The sequence below is a fragment of the Mesoplodon bidens genome (genome assembly GCF_964165515.1).
Source record: "Mesoplodon bidens genome assembly, chromosome: 6".
NCBI lineage: Eukaryota > Metazoa > Chordata > Mammalia > Artiodactyla > Ziphiidae > Mesoplodon > Mesoplodon bidens.
Window position 1 is genome coordinate 60,491,282 of NC_138162.1, and position 22,928 is coordinate 60,514,209.

The 22,928-nt window shown below is 38.7% G+C and overlaps 1 protein-coding gene across 3 annotated transcripts in view; it reads right to left on the minus strand.

Moving 5' to 3' along the window:
- Positions 1–22,928, minus strand: part of ADAMTSL1 (ADAMTS like 1) — a 472,971-nt gene that overhangs the window by 231,668 nt on the left and 218,375 nt on the right. For all 3 annotated transcript variants that reach the window (XM_081238316.1, XM_081238315.1, XM_081238317.1), the window contains 2 exons: positions 20,734–20,818; positions 2,858–3,159 (listed from right to left, as the gene is read on the minus strand). In XM_081238316.1, coding sequence (XP_081094442.1) covers positions 2,858–3,159; positions 20,734–20,818 — 387 coding nt within the window. The remainder of the gene's footprint in view (positions 1–2,857; positions 3,160–20,733; positions 20,819–22,928) is intronic.

Consider the following 22,928-nt stretch of genomic DNA (forward strand, 5'->3'; position numbering starts at 1 on the left):
CCCGTGTCCCCTGCGTCGGCAGGTGGACTCTCAACCACTGCGCCATCAGGGAAGCCCCTTCGGCTAGATTTTAACGTCGATTTTACCATCTAGGAGGTCAATAAAGCTGTTCAGGTTCAAATCTACTCTCCTTGACTACACCTATCCGTTCACATATGGAAAATTAAAATATAACCAGGAGATGTTAGTGAGACAACAGGACACAGATCTGAACAGGTTAGGCTCACTTTCAATCTTCCAGAAAATGGGATTTTCAGTGTTTATATCTCCCAGAATAGCAAAATTGTTACATGATATTTGATGACAGCTTGGGGAAACGCAGCCACCAACTACAGCCTAAATTACTAACTAGTTCCTTCTGGTTGCTACCTCTGTTAGGTGAAAGGTTACTTTTGTGTCTATCCAATTTCATCTCTTGAGGTTGCAAAAACAATAAAGTTAGCTAGACTGGTCTTATAACCCAAAATTGATTTAAAATCTATGTGTTAATCCTGCAGATTTTTGATTGGCTTCAGCAGGAATGATTAAAAATATCTTCAACCTTGTGGGTTATATTTTAGTGAAAGATCAAAGTTGGTAGTACCATAAAATGTTACTGCCAAACAATGACTTCAAAATATACATATCCCGTATACCAAAATAATTTTTTAGTGTGTCTGGGCATCATATGGACCATGTGACCCGAGCATATTTTCACCACTTTGGAATTTTCAACCTTTAACATTTTAGGCATAGATATATTACCTTGGCACAGTGACACAACTGTAGGTAAGTGTGCACAGTTGTTGACAGTTAAAGACCTAACTGGATGTAAATGATGTACACTTTATGTTATACAAAGATGCTCAGTTCCTACAAGCGGACATCATTTGTGTATGAAATATACAAATCTTATTTCCAGATCAACAGCTTCTGAAAACCTTTTAAATGAAAAACATTCCACATACTCTCTACGCTTTGAATTTTATACCCCTGGTTGATCAGCAGAATGGTTAGAATCTTAAAGATAAAGGTATCTGGTCATTTATATATTCCATTACAGCATCATTTTCCCCATCTGCTCATAAAGTTCAAGGCTTGACTTATAACTGAGAATCATAACTGAGAGATCATAAATAATCTTTTTCAAAGCACATTCATTTTAGACTAAAGATCATGATTGTTCAATTCAGGTGATCATGGAAATTGGGGATAAGATCATGGAAATTGGGGATAAACACACACCATCTGAACTCTAGAGTCATTGGCTATGTTGGAAAGAAGCAACTGTAGCCGCTGCCGTGTCCTTTCCACCTGGCCTCTGAGCTCCTGCTGGGGCTCAGAGATCACCAAAGCTTATTTAACACTTCTCCCTCATTAAGCATGGAAGAAAAGATGTCCTCATTGTGAGTGGAGGGCACCACAGAACATGGATTAGCGGAGTTCCAAGAAACTGTCTTCCAGAATCAGTTGGAAAATTCCAGGTTTTAAAATAATAGGCTCTCCAGGAAAACACTTAAGAACTCCATGGTTTAGAATTGGAAGACTTAGAAACAAAATGAGAACCCCAAGGTCAAGACTATTAAATGCTTACGAAGCGACCTAATGGAGAAAATTGATTTCTCTGCTCGTACTTGTTCCATTCCTTTTCAACTACGCATGAACAATTTGGGCACATGTATTCTGACATTCCCAGTAATGAGAAAAGATGCTTTTATAAAAGAGTTTCCAACATGTCATGGTTTAGAAAACAGTTTGGGGAAATAATTTTAATATAGATATTTTTATACCAATTAAGTAAGAAACGTTGCTGGCAATACAGATCCTTAATGTGACAACAGGGGTTACTGGTAGCCAGTGACAGGGATTTGATGGGAAATCAGCTAGCGTTTCCTCACCTATCAAAATCTCTCTTGGGAGTAGACATGGGAGACAGTGGTGACATGCATCGAATGTATTTTCTACAGTGGTACAAAAGATCGTAATCTTAAAGAATTAATTGTTGATTTAAAATGCCGCCTTCTCCCACTACAGTTCCATTACTAACACCTGAAATAGAAAAATCACTGAATTCATTATCACCATGAACTAGACCTAAGAGAACCAGGTCAATATACACGGAAACATTGAACATTATTTAAATAATATTCATTCAATGAGAAAGCTTCAGGAACTCTCTAAGGGCTTAAAGAAGTGAGGTACGATGGAAAGACCCTTGACAGAGAAATAAACAGCAGGCCTAGTCCCAAATGTCACTCACTAGCTGTGTGATCTTGAAAAAGTCACTCAGCTTCTCTGTATCTCAGTTTTCTCATCTATAAAATGGCAGTGGGGTCAGGATTTAATCTTTAAACTCTTTCCAGTTCTAGGCAACCACAGTGTTATAATCGCCCTTATACACCCTTTCCCTTTGTCAACAGACATTACTTTGGGAATCAGCTGAGTAAATCAGATGGGCTGTACCCTGTCCTTGGGAACAGCAGACCACTTGTCATCTTGGGTCTTGGTTCATACCACATGCACAGAGGCAAGGGCATAGATAAATAAAAGTAAATGTTGAGAGCATTGCCAGGTCAGTGTCAACTTTGTTTCTCAGTCAGATACGCTAAGATATAGTGCAAAATGTCAGAACGACAACTAAAAGTAAAAGCATTACTTGTGATGGCTACTCATAGCTGACAGTCTGAAAGCTGCTCAAGCCCAAAGAGAAATACATCTGTGTTTCATTCAGTCCGCTTTACATTTAGAATGGCTTCCTCCCCCTACTTATCATTCTTGGACTAGAGGCAATCACGTGACACAGCTGCACGCAGAGAGAGAAGTTACAGAAAAAGGACAAGACGGTGGCAAGGATCTGAGCCAGATCCCCCTTTCTTACCTCCTCCACATGACTCGGAGCACTTGGTGAAGCCCTCATACTCCCAGTCGTAGAGCTGGTCAAAATCCTGCAGGCCACCGAAGAGGCCACCTGTCTCTTCTGGGTTAAACTCAGGAACCTCCCCATTGCAGGGTCCTGCGTAGCAGGGGCGCTGCGATGCCGGCTTGGGCCCTTCACATTCGTCAACGGGCAGGTCGGCCACGGACTGAGAGAAAGACAGGAGCACCTGGCACCGGACTATTCGCACCTGGGTCCCCACACCACAGGTGACCGTGCAGGCCGACCAGGCCTCTGGGATGAACCTGCAGTCCGCAAGCAAACAAGAGGACAGGATGAGAAGCCCCAGGCAGGAGACCGCGAGTACTGGGAGGGTCCTCATCCCACCTGCCACCGTGGCCCAGTGCCGTCCCAGGATGTGCTCAGGGCTTAGCCACCCTGTCCTGTGCTGGGCGCTTCGGTGTAGTTCATGAGCTCATTTGCCACTGTTTCTGGATTGGTTTCTTCATGAGTGTCATATGAACCCCCAGCTGGAAGACATTCCACGGACCACCTGCTTTCTCCCTGCTTTGTACCCACAGTGGTAGCTCTTTGGAGCAGGGAATTGGTTTCTTCTCTATCAATCTAAATCCCAGCACTTGTGCCTCCTGCATATGCTAGCTATTCTTCCAGCAGACTAGTACTAAAAACTCTAACAAAATCAGCCCTTAGAAATGTTTAAGGAAGTATTTTTTTGTTTTGTTTTTATTCTGGATTTCAGGTTCTGTAACTTTCTTTGCTTTTCTGCTCAATGTGCTTCCCAAGATTTATTTATATACAGAAAGAGAAAGAGGTTTTTTTGGTTTGTTTTGTAAGTTTCCAAGAACGGAGCAGAGCCTTGTTCCTCACACATTCTTTGAAGTAGTCTGGACTGCAATCCTTTTTATATCCTAGAGAAGAGCCCTGCTACAAATTTAAATCCACAGGCAGGTCACAGTAAACAAGGGGCTCTGCATTCAGAGTTTGTTCAACAGCCTCCAGCGCCTCCCCACCGAGAAAAGCCAGGTTAGGGAGAACTTGGCTTTTCTCTGAGTTTCTCTAGAATGTAGGACAATATCCAAATTCCAGAAAGGCTTTTTTCCTCCCACTAATCAACAATGGCCGTATCTGCAATGACCTTGAGAAGTGCCTAGAGAAAAAAGCCCAGAGGGAACCACTAACATTTTCACGAAGTTAGTATAATAATCTGGAGAAAGGACTTTGGAATTTTTTAAAAAATTTACTTTTCCATGATCCTACTGCTTTTGAACAGGGAGTCATGCTGAGGAGGCATGCAAACCTGGCTCTTTAACCCTGACTTTGGCAGAAAAGGAAAGAAGTGATAAGAAGGTTATAGCATTAAATCCCAGCAAGTGAAAATAGTTCCTATCTAGTTTAGGGAAACTGAAATTCTAACAGGAAACCAATCCAAGTTTTCAAACTGGAAGAAACACAACAAAGATGTGGCCTGGGCCTGAGCCTGGTCTGTGTGCAGAGCAGGGGGATTGGCCCGGAGACCCAGACCCATGGTGTCTGACGCATGGAGGGAGTCCCTTTAAGAAAGGCCTGATGCTTGTTTCCTTTGAAGAGCCATCCCCTAGGGGTGAACGAAGGTCACATACAACCTTGTCAGGAAGGTGCACGAGGGAGGAAGCATCATCCAGAATTATTCCCAAGAAATTCTCATCACAGAGTCACCTCCCTCTTTCTTTTTTGAATTCCTGACCATCTCCTGGCACCTAGAGAACGTGGTAGGGAAAACAGTATCCTAAAAGATTAAAATGTCTTTCCCTCTTTAAATAACACTACCTGTAGCAGTCTTTTAGGAGTATAAAACCAAAATCTGCAATCGAAATAATTTTAACCCTCTTATTACACATTCACATCTATCTGCCTGAGTCCTGGAACAAGGATCATAACAAATACACAAGCACTGAATTTTACAACCCAGGTGTGGACAGAAAGGAAAATACATACCAAACTATTTTATATATAAGAGAAACCCAGAAGCAAATGATAAGTCTGCCAGCTTTGACAATAGTGATGACTAATGCTTGTTTAATAATGTGGTCCTGAATTTTGTTTTCAAATGAAGAAGATGACAAGATCTCAAAAAGAATGGCACCGTATTAGCTTTTCCCATACAGTAAGGATTAGTGTTCTGTCAGCTATAATAGCCCTCTTCAGTGACTATTCCAAGAGACCAAGGCTCAAATAGCTTTTTCGGTAAAGGGCCAGATAGGGAAGATTTTAGTCTTTGTGGGCCATGTTTGTGAATCTTTGTTGTTGCAATAACCTCTGTTTCCATCCTTTTCCTATATACATAAACTTATGACAAGTAGCTAAATTGATTCGTTTATGGATTATCTCCTAGATAAAAAGTGAGTCCCAGATGAAATCTAGAATATAAAGGCTGCACAAATGAAACCCTCAGCTCTCCTTGCCTATATCATGAATCACTTTGCATTTGTTCTCTCTCCAGGACTGGGAAGATACACCAAAAGCACACAAAGTAGAAAAGGGGTGCTACCGAAGCCCCATGAACTCATCGCAATGATTGAGACTTGTTTACTTTAAAGTAGCATCTAAATGAAAAAAGTAAAGAAATATGTGTGTGAGGGTGTGTGTGTGTATTTTTGACTGTCGGGATACTTAGGGTTAATCTACTTTATGTCTCCCAAGTGAGAACCTTATCAAGTGTCAAACAGCCTTACTGGCTTATCTCCCAACCCACTATCCTTAGGTCTTCATCAAGTTCACACCAATTAAGAACAATTTGGTCTTTAAGTGGTGCTGTCTTTTGGCAGCCATCCTAATATCTCTAGTGCATACACTGGATGATATACTATTCTCTCTCACTGAAGGCAGGAGATTGCATTTCAAAAGAAAAATATCTAATAGTGCAAACGGCCAAATGAATAATAACTGTTTTTCATGTGAAACCTTCCCCCATATCCCTAGATCTCCCAACTCTGTATTTACTATCTTGAGCTTTCTGGCCACAAGTGGGAGGAAGCAAGGTCAGTGAGAGGGCAGTCATATGAGCTAGGAGGTTTAACTGCAATGTTTAGAAGACGCATCTTGAGTAGTTCTTGCTGAGTTAGAACCTTTAAAGTGGGACCTTTAAAATCGAGTCAATGTGTCTTTTAAAAATCAGTATAGTGATCATTTTGATGTACAATGTATTACTGAAGTTTAATTTGGGTAATTTACAAATTCTTTTTGTTAGCAGCACTATCGCCAGATGAATGAAGAATGGCTTGGATAAGTGAGTTCTTTCAAAGGTGGGCTTGAGCTTCAGAAATGATTGATATGATTTCTGCATTTAGTTTTCCCATCTCCAGGATAAAACAAACAAACGAACAGAACCCTGGCAAATAAGTAATTTATGTTTCTCTCTGGTCTTCTGTTTGCAGGATTCATTGTTCATTTCACTACCAAAATACTTATCCTTTAATTAGAGGTATTACCACAGTCCCTATTAGGAAATAAAGAGTGATAAACAAATTCACTTGTAAAATCCCAAAGTGGTTTAGTTTATTAGTGGCTATTATGGAGTCAGAAGCATGGACTGAAATAATAAAAACTATTACTTTATTAATATGATGCTAAAGAGAAACAATTCAATCTTGGTTAGTCTCACATTACTGCAGATATCAGCCAGACTTAGCTCTAGTTTTATACACACATGGCCTGATATTTTTTTTCTTTTCTCCTCTTCCTTTCCTCTCTCCTCCTTTCATATGAGTGCTTGTTAAAAAAAAATCACTGGGATTATTCAAAATAAGAGTAGCACAATGTAGTAGCTCTATAGTTGTGTTATTTTGATGCTGTTAGGAGCCTCACCCCATTCTCTAGTTTCAAAATGCAAATTGAAACTTGCAGAAAATCACATTAGAAATACTTAATTTTCATTTAGTTTTCAATCTTATAACATTTGAGTTATAAGTTGATGGGGTTGTGGATTTCTTTTTCCTCTTTCTTTTGGTGATTTTAGGGTGAGGGGAGAGGAGGGAATGAACTGAATAGTGTAGAAAAAAAATTATAAAAACTTAAAAGGGACCCCAAAGATTACTGAATATTCTTTCAGTGCATTGTTCCTATATTATTATAAAATTTTAAAATCTTTCATTGACTGTGAGTTATTTTACAACTTTTAAACTGCAGGAAATTGATCATGAGATTCTTTCCCATAGAAATGAAGATTGTGTCTTGTGGAATGCAATTGGTTGTCCTGTGGATAGATCCATTTTGCATCTACTTATAAATTCATTTCAGTATTCTTATTTGCCTGAATATGTTTGGTTCTTTTAAACTTCCTTTGAGTTGGTTGTAACATATTCCTGGTTTCTTCATTAATTAATGAGGTAAATACAATCTTTTTTGTTTGTTTGTTTTGCGGTACACGGGCCTCTCACTGTTGTGGCCTCTCCCTCTGCGGAGCACAGGCTCCGGACGCGCAGGCTCAGCGGCCATGGCTCACAGGCCCAGCCGCTCCACGGCATGTGGGATCTTCCCGGACCGGGGCACGAACCCGTATCCCCGGCATCGGCAGGCGGACTCTCAACCACTGTGCCACCAGGGAAGCCCTAAATACAATCTTTGACAGATGTTTATTTTATATGCACGTGAGAATCATGATTATTCCCTTTCTAAAATTTTCTCACCTAACCAGTGGCCACAGAGGGATCTGGAGAAGAGTATACTGCAAAAATAAAATACTGTATAAGTAATTCTATACCAAATTAACCAGAAAGTCTTTTACATAAATGTCATTTGGGGACAAAAAAATCATCATACGTCATTGGTAAAAATGGTATTTCATATTACCTCATCTTATTTTTAGTTCAATCTTTCTCTATTCTTTTTCTTTAGTTTTGAAGAGTTGGTTCTTCTCCTGATTCTGGACAATCTTTGAGACAGTAAAATCTTTAGGAAAAGGTGCAGTTACTTAAACCTAGCTGGGCATTTGGGCATTTGGGCATTTGTATCGAAGAGGCATTTGGATCTATGAGAAAAAAATAGTTGCTGCTGGGTGGGAAAGGAACTAGGAGAGGGAAAGGGAAACACATTCTTTCACCTACTTAGTTATTTATTCAATGTCCCTCAATGAAATTAAAAGCAAAGATGTTTAAAAAAAAAATCCTCCAAACTAGTAAACAAACAAAAAACCTTTGGAATGTTACAAAGGGCAGGCAACTCTTTAACTGAATCACTCTAGGAGTTTTAAAGTGACTTACTTATAAAATCCATTATACTAAAAAAAAAAATCCATCATGCTAAGACAAACTTAAAATGATTATTTAAAAATATAGCTAGCTTTGCATTTCATGTTTGTATGAGAAGTAACCACTGGCTTTTCAACACAAAGCTAGACAATTTCATTAATGAATATATACAACTAATTCACTGACATTGGGTTTTTAAATCAAACTTATTTATGAATTCTCTTGTCATTGTAGCAACTAGGGGCTTGGTTTGTGGGAAAAGTGGTTATAAAGGGAGAGTAGGTGACAGTTTAGGGGGTTATATGAATCTATGTCCATGATGAAATTTCAAAGAACTATTAAAAAAATGAAGTACATGAAAAACTTGTGAAATACAAATAAATTCTATAGTTTTAAAAATATATATATATAGCTAAAGCATTAAAGTTTTGAGAGAACACTTATCCAAAATATGCCTCTACATTCACTTAGAACCACACCTAAATCATTCCAAATAAATGGGAATCTAACTTATTGTGAAAGCTCTTTAGTCAAGGATACTTGATCTGAATGTGGAATTATGAAAATATTTCTCAACTGCAGCTGTTAGCTTACAAGTCTCTGGAACTGCAAATAATTCATGCTGGTTATGAAATGCATATTGAAGTCTCCAAGCAAAATTTTGCAAAGGTGCCCAGGACATCAGTCTGCAAAACATCTAATAGCACCACTTTTTTTCATACGTTCCTCACATCCTTAAGTATCACGCCTGAGTTGTGAGGGTCTTCAGCACTGTAAGGTGCCTAGTAGTATAACCAAGAATAGAATGGTTCTAGAAATTAAGATGACAAAACAAATGACAATTTTGGTGCAGTCACCAATACAATTATTTGAAAAAAAAATTCAGTGACTGCCCCGTCTAGTGCTGGACCCAAGGACCCAATTCCATAACATTCTAAGGCAGTCCTGGGACAGCAATATTTAGTGGCATTTTCCAAGTAGTTGACTTCTTTTTCTCATGATAGTGTTGCCCTTTTGGGTTCTTTGAGAGGCAGCTGGCCTTGGCAAGAATGCCTCAGTGGCTTGCTTGCGGAAATGCTCAGTGCTGGAAGTGGGGGAAGAAAGGCTGACTGCATTAAAGAGCACATTTTCCTTTCAAAGAGACTCTGTACTAGAAGGAAATGCTGCAGGAGACCAGAGTTCTCTCCAAGTTCCAACGAGCCAGAGATGACTGGGCTCTTTCAAAGCCTAGGACCTCGTATGTTTGAGTACTCTGTTAAACTCATCTTGTAGGTCTGACCTGGCTTCCTCTAATATGGTTCCAGACAAGATATTAGAAGGATGGGATTTCCCGGGTAGTCCAGTGGTTAAGAATCCAACTAAGCCCGCGTGCTGCAACCACTGAGCCCGTGCACCACAACTAGAGAGCCCATGTGCTGCAACTAGAGAGCCCATGTGCTCTGGAGCCTGTGCACCACAACGAAGAGCCCACGTGCCACAACAAAAGATTCCACGTGCCACAACTAAGACTCAATGCAGCCAAATAAAGAAAGAAAGAAAGAAAGATATTAGAAGGAATCTTACTAAAGGAGGGACCCTCTTGACCATCAGGATGTTGTTCTTCTTTAACAATAAGAGAAAAGCCAGGAAAAAGACAGTTGATAATAAATGTTTGAGTATTGGTCCCACATTGTCTTCTCTTCCTGACAAATCCAGTGCTGAGTCATCTTGTTTCCGGTAGCATCCAGCACACCTGACTGTGCCTTTTTTCTTGAATTACGTTCTCCTTGACTTACATGATACCAAACTTTCCAGGTTTTTGTTTTTCTTTTCTGGTCACTTCCTTCTTGGGCTCCTTTTCTAGATCCTTCTCCTCTCCTCAAACTCTAAATATTGCAGGGCCTGAAGGCTCAGTTTGGTGCGGTCTTCTGATGTGCTCACCAATGATTCTTGGTTTCAAATACCACCAAAGTACAGGCAACTTCTAAGTATTTACCCTCCAGTCTAGACCTTTTTTCTGAGCTTCATATCGAAACTTTTTTTTAAAGTAAGATTTGGGGTAGCAAGCCATTTTACTCTTTGAAAGGAATAAACACTGATTTAACACAATCTATTTATCAAAAAATTATGCAGTGCTTCTTATGTGCCAGCCTCACTTCTAAGTGTTTTATAAATAAATGTTGTTAAATCCTAACAATAACCTGATGAGAAAAGAATTAGTGTTATCTCCATTTAATATACAGATGAGGAAACTGAGATATACGCCACACACCTAGTAAGGTTTCATGTTCTTAACCAGTACACATTGACATCTCTCCTGAGTGGCATTTTCACTTGGATATTTCAAAGGTATCTCCAACTTAAAGTGTCCAAAATGGAACTCTTGATTCCCTTTCTTAGCATCCAATTCCTCTTCCAACCTTCTCCGTCACAGCAAATGATTCAACTGGGTAGCTAATTGCTCACATGAAAAATTAGGAGTTATTCTTGACCCCTCATTTTCCCTAGTTCCTCACTTTGAAACGATTCCCAAATTCTATTAATTCTCCCTCAAAAATATATCTGAAATTCATTTACCTCTCTCCATCTCGACTACTTCCACCTTGATATAATAACAGCAACAACCACAACAATAATAGCTAACATTCACTGATATGTTTTAAGCATTTCTATATATTAGCTCATTATAACACTGTTAGGAGATGGGTACTGTCAGAAACATTGTGAAATGGACAAACAAGATTACTCTAGCAGACTTTCAGGGGCTGTCAAATTCTATGGAAGTGTGAGTCTTTGTCTTCAGCTAGTCTATTTTGCAATTCCATAGAGATGAAAGTTTCTTTGTAGAGAGCTAGTGATGATGTAGATGTTTCTCATTCATAGTGACGGAATTTATTTTTCTGTTCATGTCAATGCAAATAATTTTGTCTGATAGAAAATATAAACTTTTCTAAATCCAATTCACATTAGAACTAGTTTTAACATCTTATTGGTTCTGTCATAATTCATGAGTTAAAAAAAAGTTTGACATGTGCTCATTTTATATTTATAAATCATGATTTTACCTTTCTGAAAATTATATTTTAACAACTTATATATTTAACAAAAATAAATTATATTTTAACAATTATATTTTCATCCCAATTTCTAGATGATAAAATTGAGACACAGATATTCCCAAGGTCATACTGCTAAATAAATGGCAGAGTCAAGATTCAAATCATGGCCATTTACTATAGAATCCATGCTCTTTACCACCTCATTGTCCTGGCTCTAAGGCTGCCATGTAAGCCAGATCATTGATGCTAACATCTGCTCTCTCCTGGACTACCACAATAGCCACTGATCTGTTTTCTTCCTCTGTTAGCTCTTAATAATTCTTTCTTCATGCTGTAGCCAGGGGGCTCTTAAAATGTAAACCTTTTCATTGTTCCTGCTATACCCAGAAACAAAGCCAAACTCCTTACCCAGGTTTATATCATGCCATTTTCCATCTTCATCTCCTACAATTCTCCCCACCCCCAGCCCAGTCACTAGCTTCCAGACACACTAGTCTTCCTTCACTTGCTTAAATGTGTGTAATTCTTTCCTGACTCAGAGTTTTGGCATGTGTGGATCACTCCCTGGATGACCCTCCTCCCTTCTCTCAGCTTAGAATAACTTCCGTTCATCCTACAGGTCTCAGCTGACCTGTCCCTTCTCAAAGAAGACTTCCTTGACTCCCAGACCTTTTGGGGGCCCCTGTCAGACTCTCTGACAGAACCTCTTCATTTTCTTATAACAGCAATCAGTTTTTGATAATCAAGTGTGAATCTTTATGGAATAACTATCTCATTTATTAGACCAAACCTCCATGAAGGTAGAACTTCACGTAATAGGTGCTCAAAAATACATTTTTTTCAAATGAATAAGTGAATGGGTAAATAGGAGGGTAAGGGTTGATGTTATGAGTTGATATTGGGCTTAGTCTTGGCTCCAGAGGTTGAAACCAAGCTAGATAAAGAGGCAATAGCCTAAAACTTCAAAGAAATTAAATCATACTTTTAAGCTCCAGGCATTGGCATGGAAAATCTGAAACCATTTTCCTGTTTTAGAAGTTTCTTATGGTCTGTCAAAAGGTGATTGTGCCCAGATTTAGTAGCTATCATGGGCTTATTTATTTATATTTCTGATAGTTGCCTTTGGGCAGTATGTGCTGGCCTTGATTCATTTTGATGGGGTTTGGGTTGTCATGTAGCTTGAGACAAGTTTAAGTTCTGGGTCTCTCATACTTACGTTAAATCTCAATAAAAATGCTGCTTTATAGAATAAAAGGATTTGGGGCAGCTTTGAGACAGAGGATGCCTTCAGTAATTTATACATGACTCTGGTCTAACACTGCCTTATTATACAACCAGCCACCCAACAGTGAAGACTCTGGAGCATTATGGAATTGTTCCTAGTTTAGAGGAGCCCACTCTTTAAAACTCATTACACACAGAGATTTGGGAAAAAGAGAAGACAGACCCTTAACTGTATGAGCAGATACAAATGGAGCCAAATCACTCTCCATCAATGAAAAATGAGGCTACGACACTCGTTTCAAACCATCTTTCTCTCCGTTGCTTTTCTGACCTATGTGAACGGAACATGGTTTAAAAGTTTGGTTTTCCTTAAGGCTAGTCTGATGATTTAAAAAGCCATATCCCAGGAACTAAAATGCCATTATAGCTTACAATGCTATTAGTGCATTTGGAGTTCTTAGCTTAATAAAAGAATGTAGATTTTAATGCATATTATTTTCTCTGACTTGGATAAAAATCTAAAATATTGTAACCTCAGAATACTTGTCATGAACCATTTCTTCTTCACATGGAGTGGAATTAGTTTATCTTGCAATTTTGTAAAGGTTTCTTTCCCTTAATTCAACAAGTTTGGCAAAGCTTTCCAAAGAAAAGTTCAGTTCATTAAAAATGACCTTAATGGACTTAACATATATTGGTGGTGACAGGGTCCATGCTGTATTTTGGCACACAAGGATCCCATTAATTTGTCTTTGCCACTCTCTAGGGCTCAGCTGAGCAGTAGTTCAGATTTAGTTCTGAAAGTAGCTCCAGATTGAGCATTAAGTGGAGACAGTAGGAGGGGCTGACAAATTTAGAACTTCTTGGTTTGCAAGAAAGGCTTTTCTAATGACTACATAAAAATGGCTCTGTCTGCTCTCTTGAATTTGTTATTGATTTTTCTGTCTCAGTGCATGCTGGGAGCAAGCTTGGGGTATCAACTGGACGTAACTCAGAGTTGAGAGAGGATGCTTTTCCATCCGAGCATTTTCTAAACTTTCCTTATTAATTTTTGCCATTTGCTATAGATTTCTTTTGGTTCAAATAAAGGTAACTAACCCTTGTTCCTTAGGATAAATTCTCGGCTAAATTCAAAGTGTGCTGCTTACAAGTGAGTCTTCAAAGAGCCTCAGAAGTATAGAGGAGACACAGGAAGGTGGTGCTAGCTGGGGAACCACTAGTTGAATTTGGGGTTATTTGGGGTTACTTGTGGTTCTCTCACATGCCACGTGATACAACATGTATGAGGCAGAGATAAGACCTGCCTCCATTTCTCCATTTGTAAATGAGTAATTATTATACAATTTTACTTTCTTAAATATTCTCTAAGAAGATGAATGATGCTGGAAAAGGTCCAATCATAACCACAGTTAACACCTAAACAGAGTTTTCTGCATACCAGGTACTTTACACATAACTTAATCCTCTAAATAGCCTTGTGATATAGATACCATTATGTTCGGTTCTCAAATGAGGAAATTAAGGTCTCTGGGGTTAAATGATTTGTCAGGGTTCCCTGTTACTATTGGGGGATCCATGATTCACACCCAGGAGGTCCGTCCCTGGAGCCCACACTTTTCACCACTGTGCATGCTGCTACCATGAATGTAGATTTGATCAATAGTTAAAGTGCTTTTTACTTTGATTCCAGCGGGGCTATATTCTTGTTTGAGCACACAAATATACAGACTCACCCCCCCCTCACCAACTCACATAGTTGGCAGCCTGATGTACCTGAAAAAAATTTCATATTTTATGAAATTATGTGTGGTTTCAGTAGCATATTTTCAACACCTACCAAGGATCAGTGAGGTACATCTACTGATACAAAATATCTGATCATTTGCTATATAAAAAGATCCAATGATCTTTCCTCAAGTGCTAGTTTTGGAGTCAAAGTCAGATACACAGAAATTCTATCATAATCTGCGAACCCCCAGTTTACACTTATATCCCCCTCAAACCCCTTCAGTGTCTACTACATTCTTCTGTCACTCATTTCTCATATTTGTGCATTTTTACCATGTACTAGCTTAACTATCCTGATATTGTAGCTCAGAGGAACATTGGGTAGTAGAGAGAGTTCGGGAATTCAATAAATAATTCTCCTACACTCCTTGTGAAATCAATAACACAATCGTGCTGGGCGCACCCAAACACCAAATGGCATTTCTTCAAAATGGCTGGCTCCTTTGTTCAATCTGTGGATGACTGGCCAATACTTTGCTCACAATCTTATCATGCCTGTGGTAAGCATGCACTCAAGGTTTCTTGAGGGCAGGGATTATTGGGATACTTTTTACTGTACCTGCACTTGACACAAAGTCCGGCCCAGAGCAGGTGACTTAAGAGTGAATTCAGATTCTTTTATTAGGAGGTGCGAACAATTAGCAGGTCCAGTGTTATTTAAAATACATAATCAGCCAAAGAATTTATACTAAGCATTGTGCAGAGGATATAAGGGACAAGAACGATTTGGGTAGACAGGGAGACCAGAAAGGAAGGAGTTGGAAAGGAGAGAGGTCACGATCGTTATGGGGATAAGGGCTCATTCAGTCTGGCCAGTATGAGGCTTTCACTCTGCCATGTGCCAAATCAAAATTAAATGCTTTTGTGCTTTTTTATCCCGTAACTCTAATGCTATGTTCTGCTTGAACATCCTTTTTGAGGGTTTAATGATCTGCAAATAGTGTTTACATTTCTTGATCTTAGGTGACTCTTAATTCTTAAGAGATATATCTGTTTCTCTCTATATAGAAGATGTTTCTTTTTATGTTCTGTGGCCTGAGGTTCACAAAGAGAATGTACTTGAGGTAACTTGTATGGAGGATATGAACAGCAAAACTATCTGGGTCCATTACCAATGTTTGATTCCCTAAATATCTTTTGGGGGAAAATATAAAATCATGTGTCACACAATTAACAGTCCTAACCACCTTAAAAAAGTATGAATTCACATTCTTAACCACTGAGTTAAGCCATCCACATTCTCAGACAACTTACTGGATATAAATATGGACTAATATAAACATATAGCTTAAATATTATATAAATATTATATATTTAAATACTATTTTCACCAAGGTAAACAAACCATTTAATGACTATAGGATCACGAGACCCTTATTGGCTTTTCTTTCTGTATCTTAATTCCTTGTGGGTTCTGTTCACACAGATGCATGACAGGAATTTCCCTTTGCCTCTTATTGAATCAGCCCCATCACTAAGCTGATGCCATCTGGCATCCAGATATTACCTCTGCCTTCTGCCCACTTGCTTTCCTTCTTCTTCCTTTTTAATATGGCTCACACCAAGGTTATTTATGGTAATACATTTAAGGCTTGGGTGTTGTGTTGCAGCCCCAAGATGTTTTCCTAACCATGCAGTAAAGCTGTTCACGAAAAATCTAATAAGATACGTCAACATTTTTTTTTTTTTAAATTACCAGGTTAGCCTTTATTAATTAATTAATTTATTTTTGCTGTGTTGGATCTTAGTTTCTGTGCTAGAGCTTTCTCTAGTTGTGGCAAGCGGGGGCCACTCTTTATCGCAGTGCGCGGGCCTCTCACTATCGTGGCCTCTCTTGTTGCGGAGCACAGGCTCCAGACGCGCAGGCTCAGTCGTTGTGGCTCACGGGCCTAGTTGCTCCACGGCATGTGGGATCCTCCCAGCCCAGGGCTCGAACCCGTGTCCCCTGCATTAGCAGGCAGATTCTCAACCACTGCACCACCAGGGAAGCCCCAATACGTCAACATTTTTAAAGTGTAAGATCAAGGCACAGAGGACCACCCAATCCCACCTTTGGAAGGACAGCACCATTAGGGATCTCCACCTGGTGTATGCTGCGGTTTGATGGAGGGATGGCTAGTTAAAATGGCGGTGCTGGTCAAGTGTACCCAAGGGAATCACCTGTCTCCCGTCACTTGTTCTGAGCCATCCAAGCACTCCTGGCAACTGAAATCACTCTGGGGTGGACCTGACTTCCCTAGATGCCCAATTAGTCTGACCTTCCTCTCTCTGGGATGACTTGATTCAGAGAACAGAAAGTCTAGAAAGAGAAAGGCAGGACATTGAGAACCCACATGCCATCACCTTCTAGGGCACTGGGTGGCTTGTTAGTGGTTTGAAGGAGTTAAGAAAATGAAAAATTTTCTTCCTATTCCAAGTCAGATTAGGTTTTTCAAGGCCAGCTGATTAACTACAGTAGCAGTAGACAGCTGTCTTGACAGGTCCTAGGAGTCACCATAGTTTCATTTTTGCTCAAGAAATTAAGCTATCAAAGTGGCCATGCTGTGTACTTGGCTTGAAGTGGGCATGCTGTTCATGCATACATCCCAACAAAGACTGAAAGGAAGGTATAAAAGCAGGAGATGCGAAACCAAGTCAGTGATTTCTTCAGCTTCTATCTGATTAATGAGTATAATTGTATGACCACAATGTAGCTCTGATCCCTCACAAAAGTAAAATTTTGAGGGTTTAAAAAATACCTAGAAAGCTATTTCCATATATTTGTTAGTGGAAGCAACCAGCTGGCATTTCAATGATGTGTCCTAAATCTAATTACTCTCATCAGCTGGAGGCAAATTCAAAAACACATAGTTTGAATAACAGCAGAAGAGAATTCTGTCAGTCCCTCTCCCATTTCCCCCTTTCTAGTGGTAGAATGGCACTGCTCTTACCCTCAGAAAAATACAACTCTCCCAGAATCTTATTTTTTTGTACAAGTCTATCTCAAACCATAATTCTTTCCATGTTAATTATGTAGCAGGGATTTCTATGGATTTCTCAGCTGACATCCTTGGAAGCAAGTTCACTTTATTGCTTGAATTTATAAGGTTGCCTGTGCTTGATCAGCTTCACTAGATAAAGCCCCCCATCCCTTAGTCTCAGTTTGGGGCTGGATCTTGTTCACATTGCCCTGATCAATTAAGAGAGACAAAGCTGCTTAAAGATTCTTGACGTAGGTTGTCAGGAAAACCTGATAAAAACATGGGTGTGTATTAAGGCAAATTATGGCCACCAGTGAAAAGTCAGTTTAGAGAGCAGAACTCCCACAAGTGGGTTAAGAAATCATTTTCTGCAGATCAAGAAAATATATTCATCACAATATTCCTACCTTTGTACCATATGAATCAAATACACTGTAAATAAACCAGGTCTTTGCTGAGGAAAAAGCAATGTCTAAAAGCATTTATATATGAAGCTGCAGCTTCATAAGATGAAGCTCATCAATGGTAAGTTCATTACTATCATGTGACCCACTATTGATATTTATTTCAGCTATTCTATGAGACTAATAACTGTATTTGTATCTTCTGCATGGCATTTAGTTTAGCGGAATATGTAACATACTTCTGTTCTATAAAGTTTTAGTTATTTCTCGGCAGTTCAGTTTTCAGTATTTTACTATAGTTTTCTTCTACACATGTCTTAGAGTGGTTGCTTTCAAACATATTTTTGGCTACAGTGATAACCAAAATTTTTTTTCATTTTGGGGTTACCAAAAGAATCTGACATTCAATAATGGTATCTCCATATACTAAAGACTTTAAGCTACTGATTTTCCCATAGTATTTAATGAGACAGGCTGGTGATAATATTTTTATTCTACATAAGGGGAAGTAAATGCTATTTGCTGTTTTATTACAGAACTCTCCATGTTAACTGGAGCCAAAGCAAGAGATAATAGTCCTGGACCACTGTTCTTGCTTCTCTTTTCTGTATTAGTTCAGAAGTGACAACCACAGCTTCTAAACATTACTATTTAAGTTAAGCAATGTGGGTCTCTTTGGTGGGGGGAAGGAAAGACTTGCTGACAGTGTATCATTTTTTCATTATACTATGGAGAGTAATTATAGGTTGTTCCATACATTCAGAAACTAGTCTGTGTGGTTTAAAAAAAGAAAGAATTAAGACCCTGCAAAATTATGTTTTTAAAATTCAAAATCAATTAAAAAAAATAATGTGACACGTAGGACCTTTCCTAGGGTCCAGTGTGGTAAACAGTAAAGTGTATTAAAATGTGGAAACCACATACCTTTCATTACATTATTCTACAGCTGTCACTTATTTCATTTTTGTATAAAAGTAATTATTGTTCTGAGCATAACAGCATACATTTCCTTTACCCAGCACTAGCACTCCAATTACAATCTACTTCAATTGAGATTAATCATGCCAAGATGGCAATTCCATTACACCAAGAGTAAAATTTAATAATCTAATATATGGCTTTAGTTTCAATGGTTAAAACTATGTGTTTACTACTTCAGGGATTTTGTTAAGATTAAAGTTATGCATAATGCATCTTAATCAGAATTTTAGTGGAAAACACTCATCACAAAATATAGTTGAGTGTGGTCTATGTAATGCTTCTGCTGAAGCATTAAACTCTACTTACAGCTTTCATTTGAGAGGTATCTAATAAAGAGAAAGACTTTTAATTATTAGTATAAGGTGTTTTGATCTAATTTAAACTTTGTTATATTATTTAACAGCGGTCATAATGCAATATTACTCGCAGAATTACGCTTTAGACCAAATGACAAAATATAATGTACAGGAGAGCAGAGTTTATTTAGGTAAAATAATACCTATCTGGCTTTAAATGTATTTAATCTAGGAATACGTATAAGGAGTAACCAGCTCCAATTACATGGCATCTTTCCGTGTCTTAAATAGGACTCCTTAGCGGATTCAAGAGTTAATACCCCTCTAAAATGAACTGCTTCCTTCCTCTCCAGCAGCAAGAAGGTCTGTCAAGCCAGTTAATGGCAGGAGAGAAACAGAAAGTTTTAAGCCTTTATATAGTCACATAAAAGTTGCACCGTATCGGGCTTCCCTGGCGGTGCAGTGGTTGAGAGTCCGCCTGCCGATGCAGTGGACATGGGTTCGTGCCCCGGTCCGGGAAGATCCTACATTCCGTGGAGCGGCTGGGTCCGTGAGCCATGGCCGCTGAGCCTGCGCTCCGCAACGGGAAAGGCCACAACAGTGAGAGGCCCGCGTACCGCAAAAAAAAAAAAAAAAAAGAGTTGCACTCCAAAGTTCTGCAGTGGCTAGTTGCTTTTTCTTAAAGCCTTTTCTCAAAGAAGTTGCAAACAAAATGCTGTAGCAACTTTATGATACAGAAATAATCTGTTTTGCTTCTTATCCTTTTAAGTAAGAAATGTGTTACCTTATATATAAACCATTTTTCTGTGAAACCAAGTACCATTTTTTTACAAATGGACTTTGGTCATTTTACCAATCTGTATTTTGGATTTCTTTTTTAATCTCTTGATGTTTAGGGTGTGATTCAGAACACAATCTGTGTTCTGGCAAAACATATCAGATTTAGATTCAAACAGGATGACTCAGAAGAGGTTCTAAATTGCTTTTGAATATATAAATTATAATCTTAATTTATATATTATATTTAGTAAAATTTAAACTACAGGTTGAATTTGGAAACCATTTTGTATCCTGAATGCTATACTGTGAGCTCTTGGAGGGTGGGTAACATAACATGCCTTAGGTACCAATGCATAGCACTGAGCCTAGTACTTGTATTAAATAAATGAATCTAGAAAATCATCAGTCAGAGAAACTGCTTTGGTCATAGATGAAATTCATCAATAAAGTGCTTTCCTGTATTTTTAAAAATGATGTAGCGGAGAGGCCTATCAGTGTATTGCAGTAGAATCAATATACAGTTATTGGTCAATCAATCAACCTAGGTTTGTCTCTCTTCCTTGTTGCCTCTTTTGAAGTATCTGGAAAATCTGTGCCTAGTGGTCTTACAGATTTCATGGCCTTGATCAAACTGAGCCAGTGTGGGACCTTGATCAAGTGGGGCAAAGACCTGATATCCATCTGATACTGATCCCAGCAAGAAAGGGAAAAGAAAAGCTAATAAGCTTCCTTTGACCTCAGATATATTTCCCTTACTCTTTCATTTTTGTGAGGGGCTATACTGCAAAGCTGGGAGATAACGAGTATAAAAAGCTGCCTAGGCTTTCACATCAAATCTGCGCTACATCATCAGATGCAGCCTGGACCTTCTCACCTTTGGCCTCTTGGCAAAAGGAAACAGGAGGTCAGATTTTGGAGAAGAGGGTAGACACTACACTTTCATTTTCTTAGTTCATAACTGAAAAGATTTAGAGAGCAATCATGTTTTGAGAAACACTATGAAACTGATAAATCTCCAATTTGACAGCCCCAAAGCCTCATTCCACCCTTGGTAAGAGGAGTACACTTAGCTCAGAACCCATGAAAGCCACAATCAGCAAGACACTGCTTTCTTTAAACCAATCAGCTTCAAAAGCAGAACAACTCATGGCTGAAAACTTACGAGGGCTCTTCTGACACAGCAGCTCCTTCTTCAAGTTCTTGAGCTTGTTTGTACCATGGTAGCTTGGCCTCTACTGGAAGTTTTTCTGAGAATTAAGTGCATGCACACAAAAGAGAAGAGTTTAGAACCAATTTAGGATTTCAGGGAAATTTCATTTTCTCCTCCCCAGTTCTTGATTTTGTACTACCTAAAAGTTATGATGTCAATAACTGCAAATATGTTTTTAGGTAAATTTCTGCCTATGATGATAGTTATATGAAGAAAATGAAAATCAGATTTTAAAATGTTTAATAACACTAGTCTCTGTGTATATGTCCCCTTTATTATGTTGATTAGCAAAGGAAAGTCTTTTTATTATGAAAATCATAACTCTAGAGCTCAGTATGTGTATAAAGAGTCATTGAAGTATCTTTGATTCTATTTCCTGTTGAAAAGATAGAGCACTATTTACCTTGTAAAAGAAACACAAAGTACAATAGATTCTATTGTGATACTTTCATAAATTCTAACTTGTTTTTCTTTTGCCTTTTGGCTAAGTGTGGTCTGTTCCATACTGTGAAAAACAAACAAAATTGACACTCTGAAATTCACAAAATGTTGCCTTAGACATTTGACTCATTCAATACCAACCCAAGGCTCTATGACAACTGGAATATGATCAACTTAGGGTCCACAACTCGTAATTTGACTTGCTTCAACTATTTATCTAGCTTTGGCCAAACAATTCGGAACAAGCTTCCTAACTACTTCCTAGCAAAAAAATGTGGAGGAGAAAAAGAGAGAGAGAGGTAATAACTGCTCCTACAGAAGTAACTGCCAAGATTCCCATTCTGACATATTTATTAGGGTCATTTATAGGCATATTTGCCTTTACAGTATGAGCCAGTGAAGCTCTATCACCATTTTATAACAAATAATTGTAAAGATGAAAGAAATATGTCTATATACGTGTACACCATAGGATTATATGGCATTTTAATGATGTTTAGAGAGCCAGACTCTACTTAGTTGTGAAAATCCAGATTTTATTCTTTTTTTTTTTATGGACCATTTTTAAAGTCTTTATTGAATTTGTTACAATATTGCTTCTGTTTTATGTTTTGGGTTTTGGCCCCGAGGCATGTGGGATCTTAGTTCCCTGACCAGGGATCGAACCCACACCCCCCACACTGGAAGGCGAAGTCTCAACCACTGGACCACCAGGGAAGTCCCCAGATTTTATTCTTGATAGTTAACCACAAACTGCTTTTCTTTCTCTGAAGTGGCTGGGTAAAGGACGAATGAATAAAGAATGGACTATTTTAAGTTAGGGGCATCACTTATCCTCTATGTCCAACAATTGTTTATGGTCAGAAAACAAAGCCAGTGAGAAATATTGATGTAAAAATGCCAAAGCCAAAAGGATTTGCTAACATTTTGAATCCAGGAAGATGGTTCCGAAAATACACACATCATTTTACAACTAGCCCACCTCCCCCAGATAAATGACTCGGTCAATGAAGCCGTCTATGACAGCTCGAACCATCCCTGTCTTTCAAAAATGAAGAATTCAGCTTGGCACTAATAGTTAGCTTTTAACACTTTACTGTCTTTTTGAACCGAACTCTGTCAGCTGTATCAGTGGCCACTTCTTCCTTTATATATATTTTTAACACCTTTATTGGAGTATAATTGCTTTACAATGGTGTGTTGGTTTCTGCCTTATAACAAAGTGAATCAGCTATACATATACATATATCCCCATATCTCCTCCCTCTTACATCTCCTTCCCACCCTCCCTATCCCACCCCTCTAGGTGGTCACAAAGCACCGAGCTGATCTCCCTGTGCTATGCAGCTGTTACCCACTACCTATCTATTTTACATTTGGTAGTGTATATAAGTCCATGTCACTCTCACTTCGGCCCAGCTTTCCCTTCCCCTTCCGTGTCCTCAAGTCCATTCTCTATGTCTGCGTCTTTATTCCTGTCCTGCCCCTAGGTTCTTCAGAACCTTTTTTTTTTTTTTTTTAGATTCCATATATATGTGTTAGCATACGGCATTTATTTTTCTCTCTCTGACTTACTTCACTCTGTATGACAGACTCTAGGTCCATCCACCTCACTACAAATAACTCAATTTCATTTCTTTTTATGGGTGAGTAATATTCCATTGTATATATGTGCCACATCTTCTTTATCAACTCATCTGTTGATG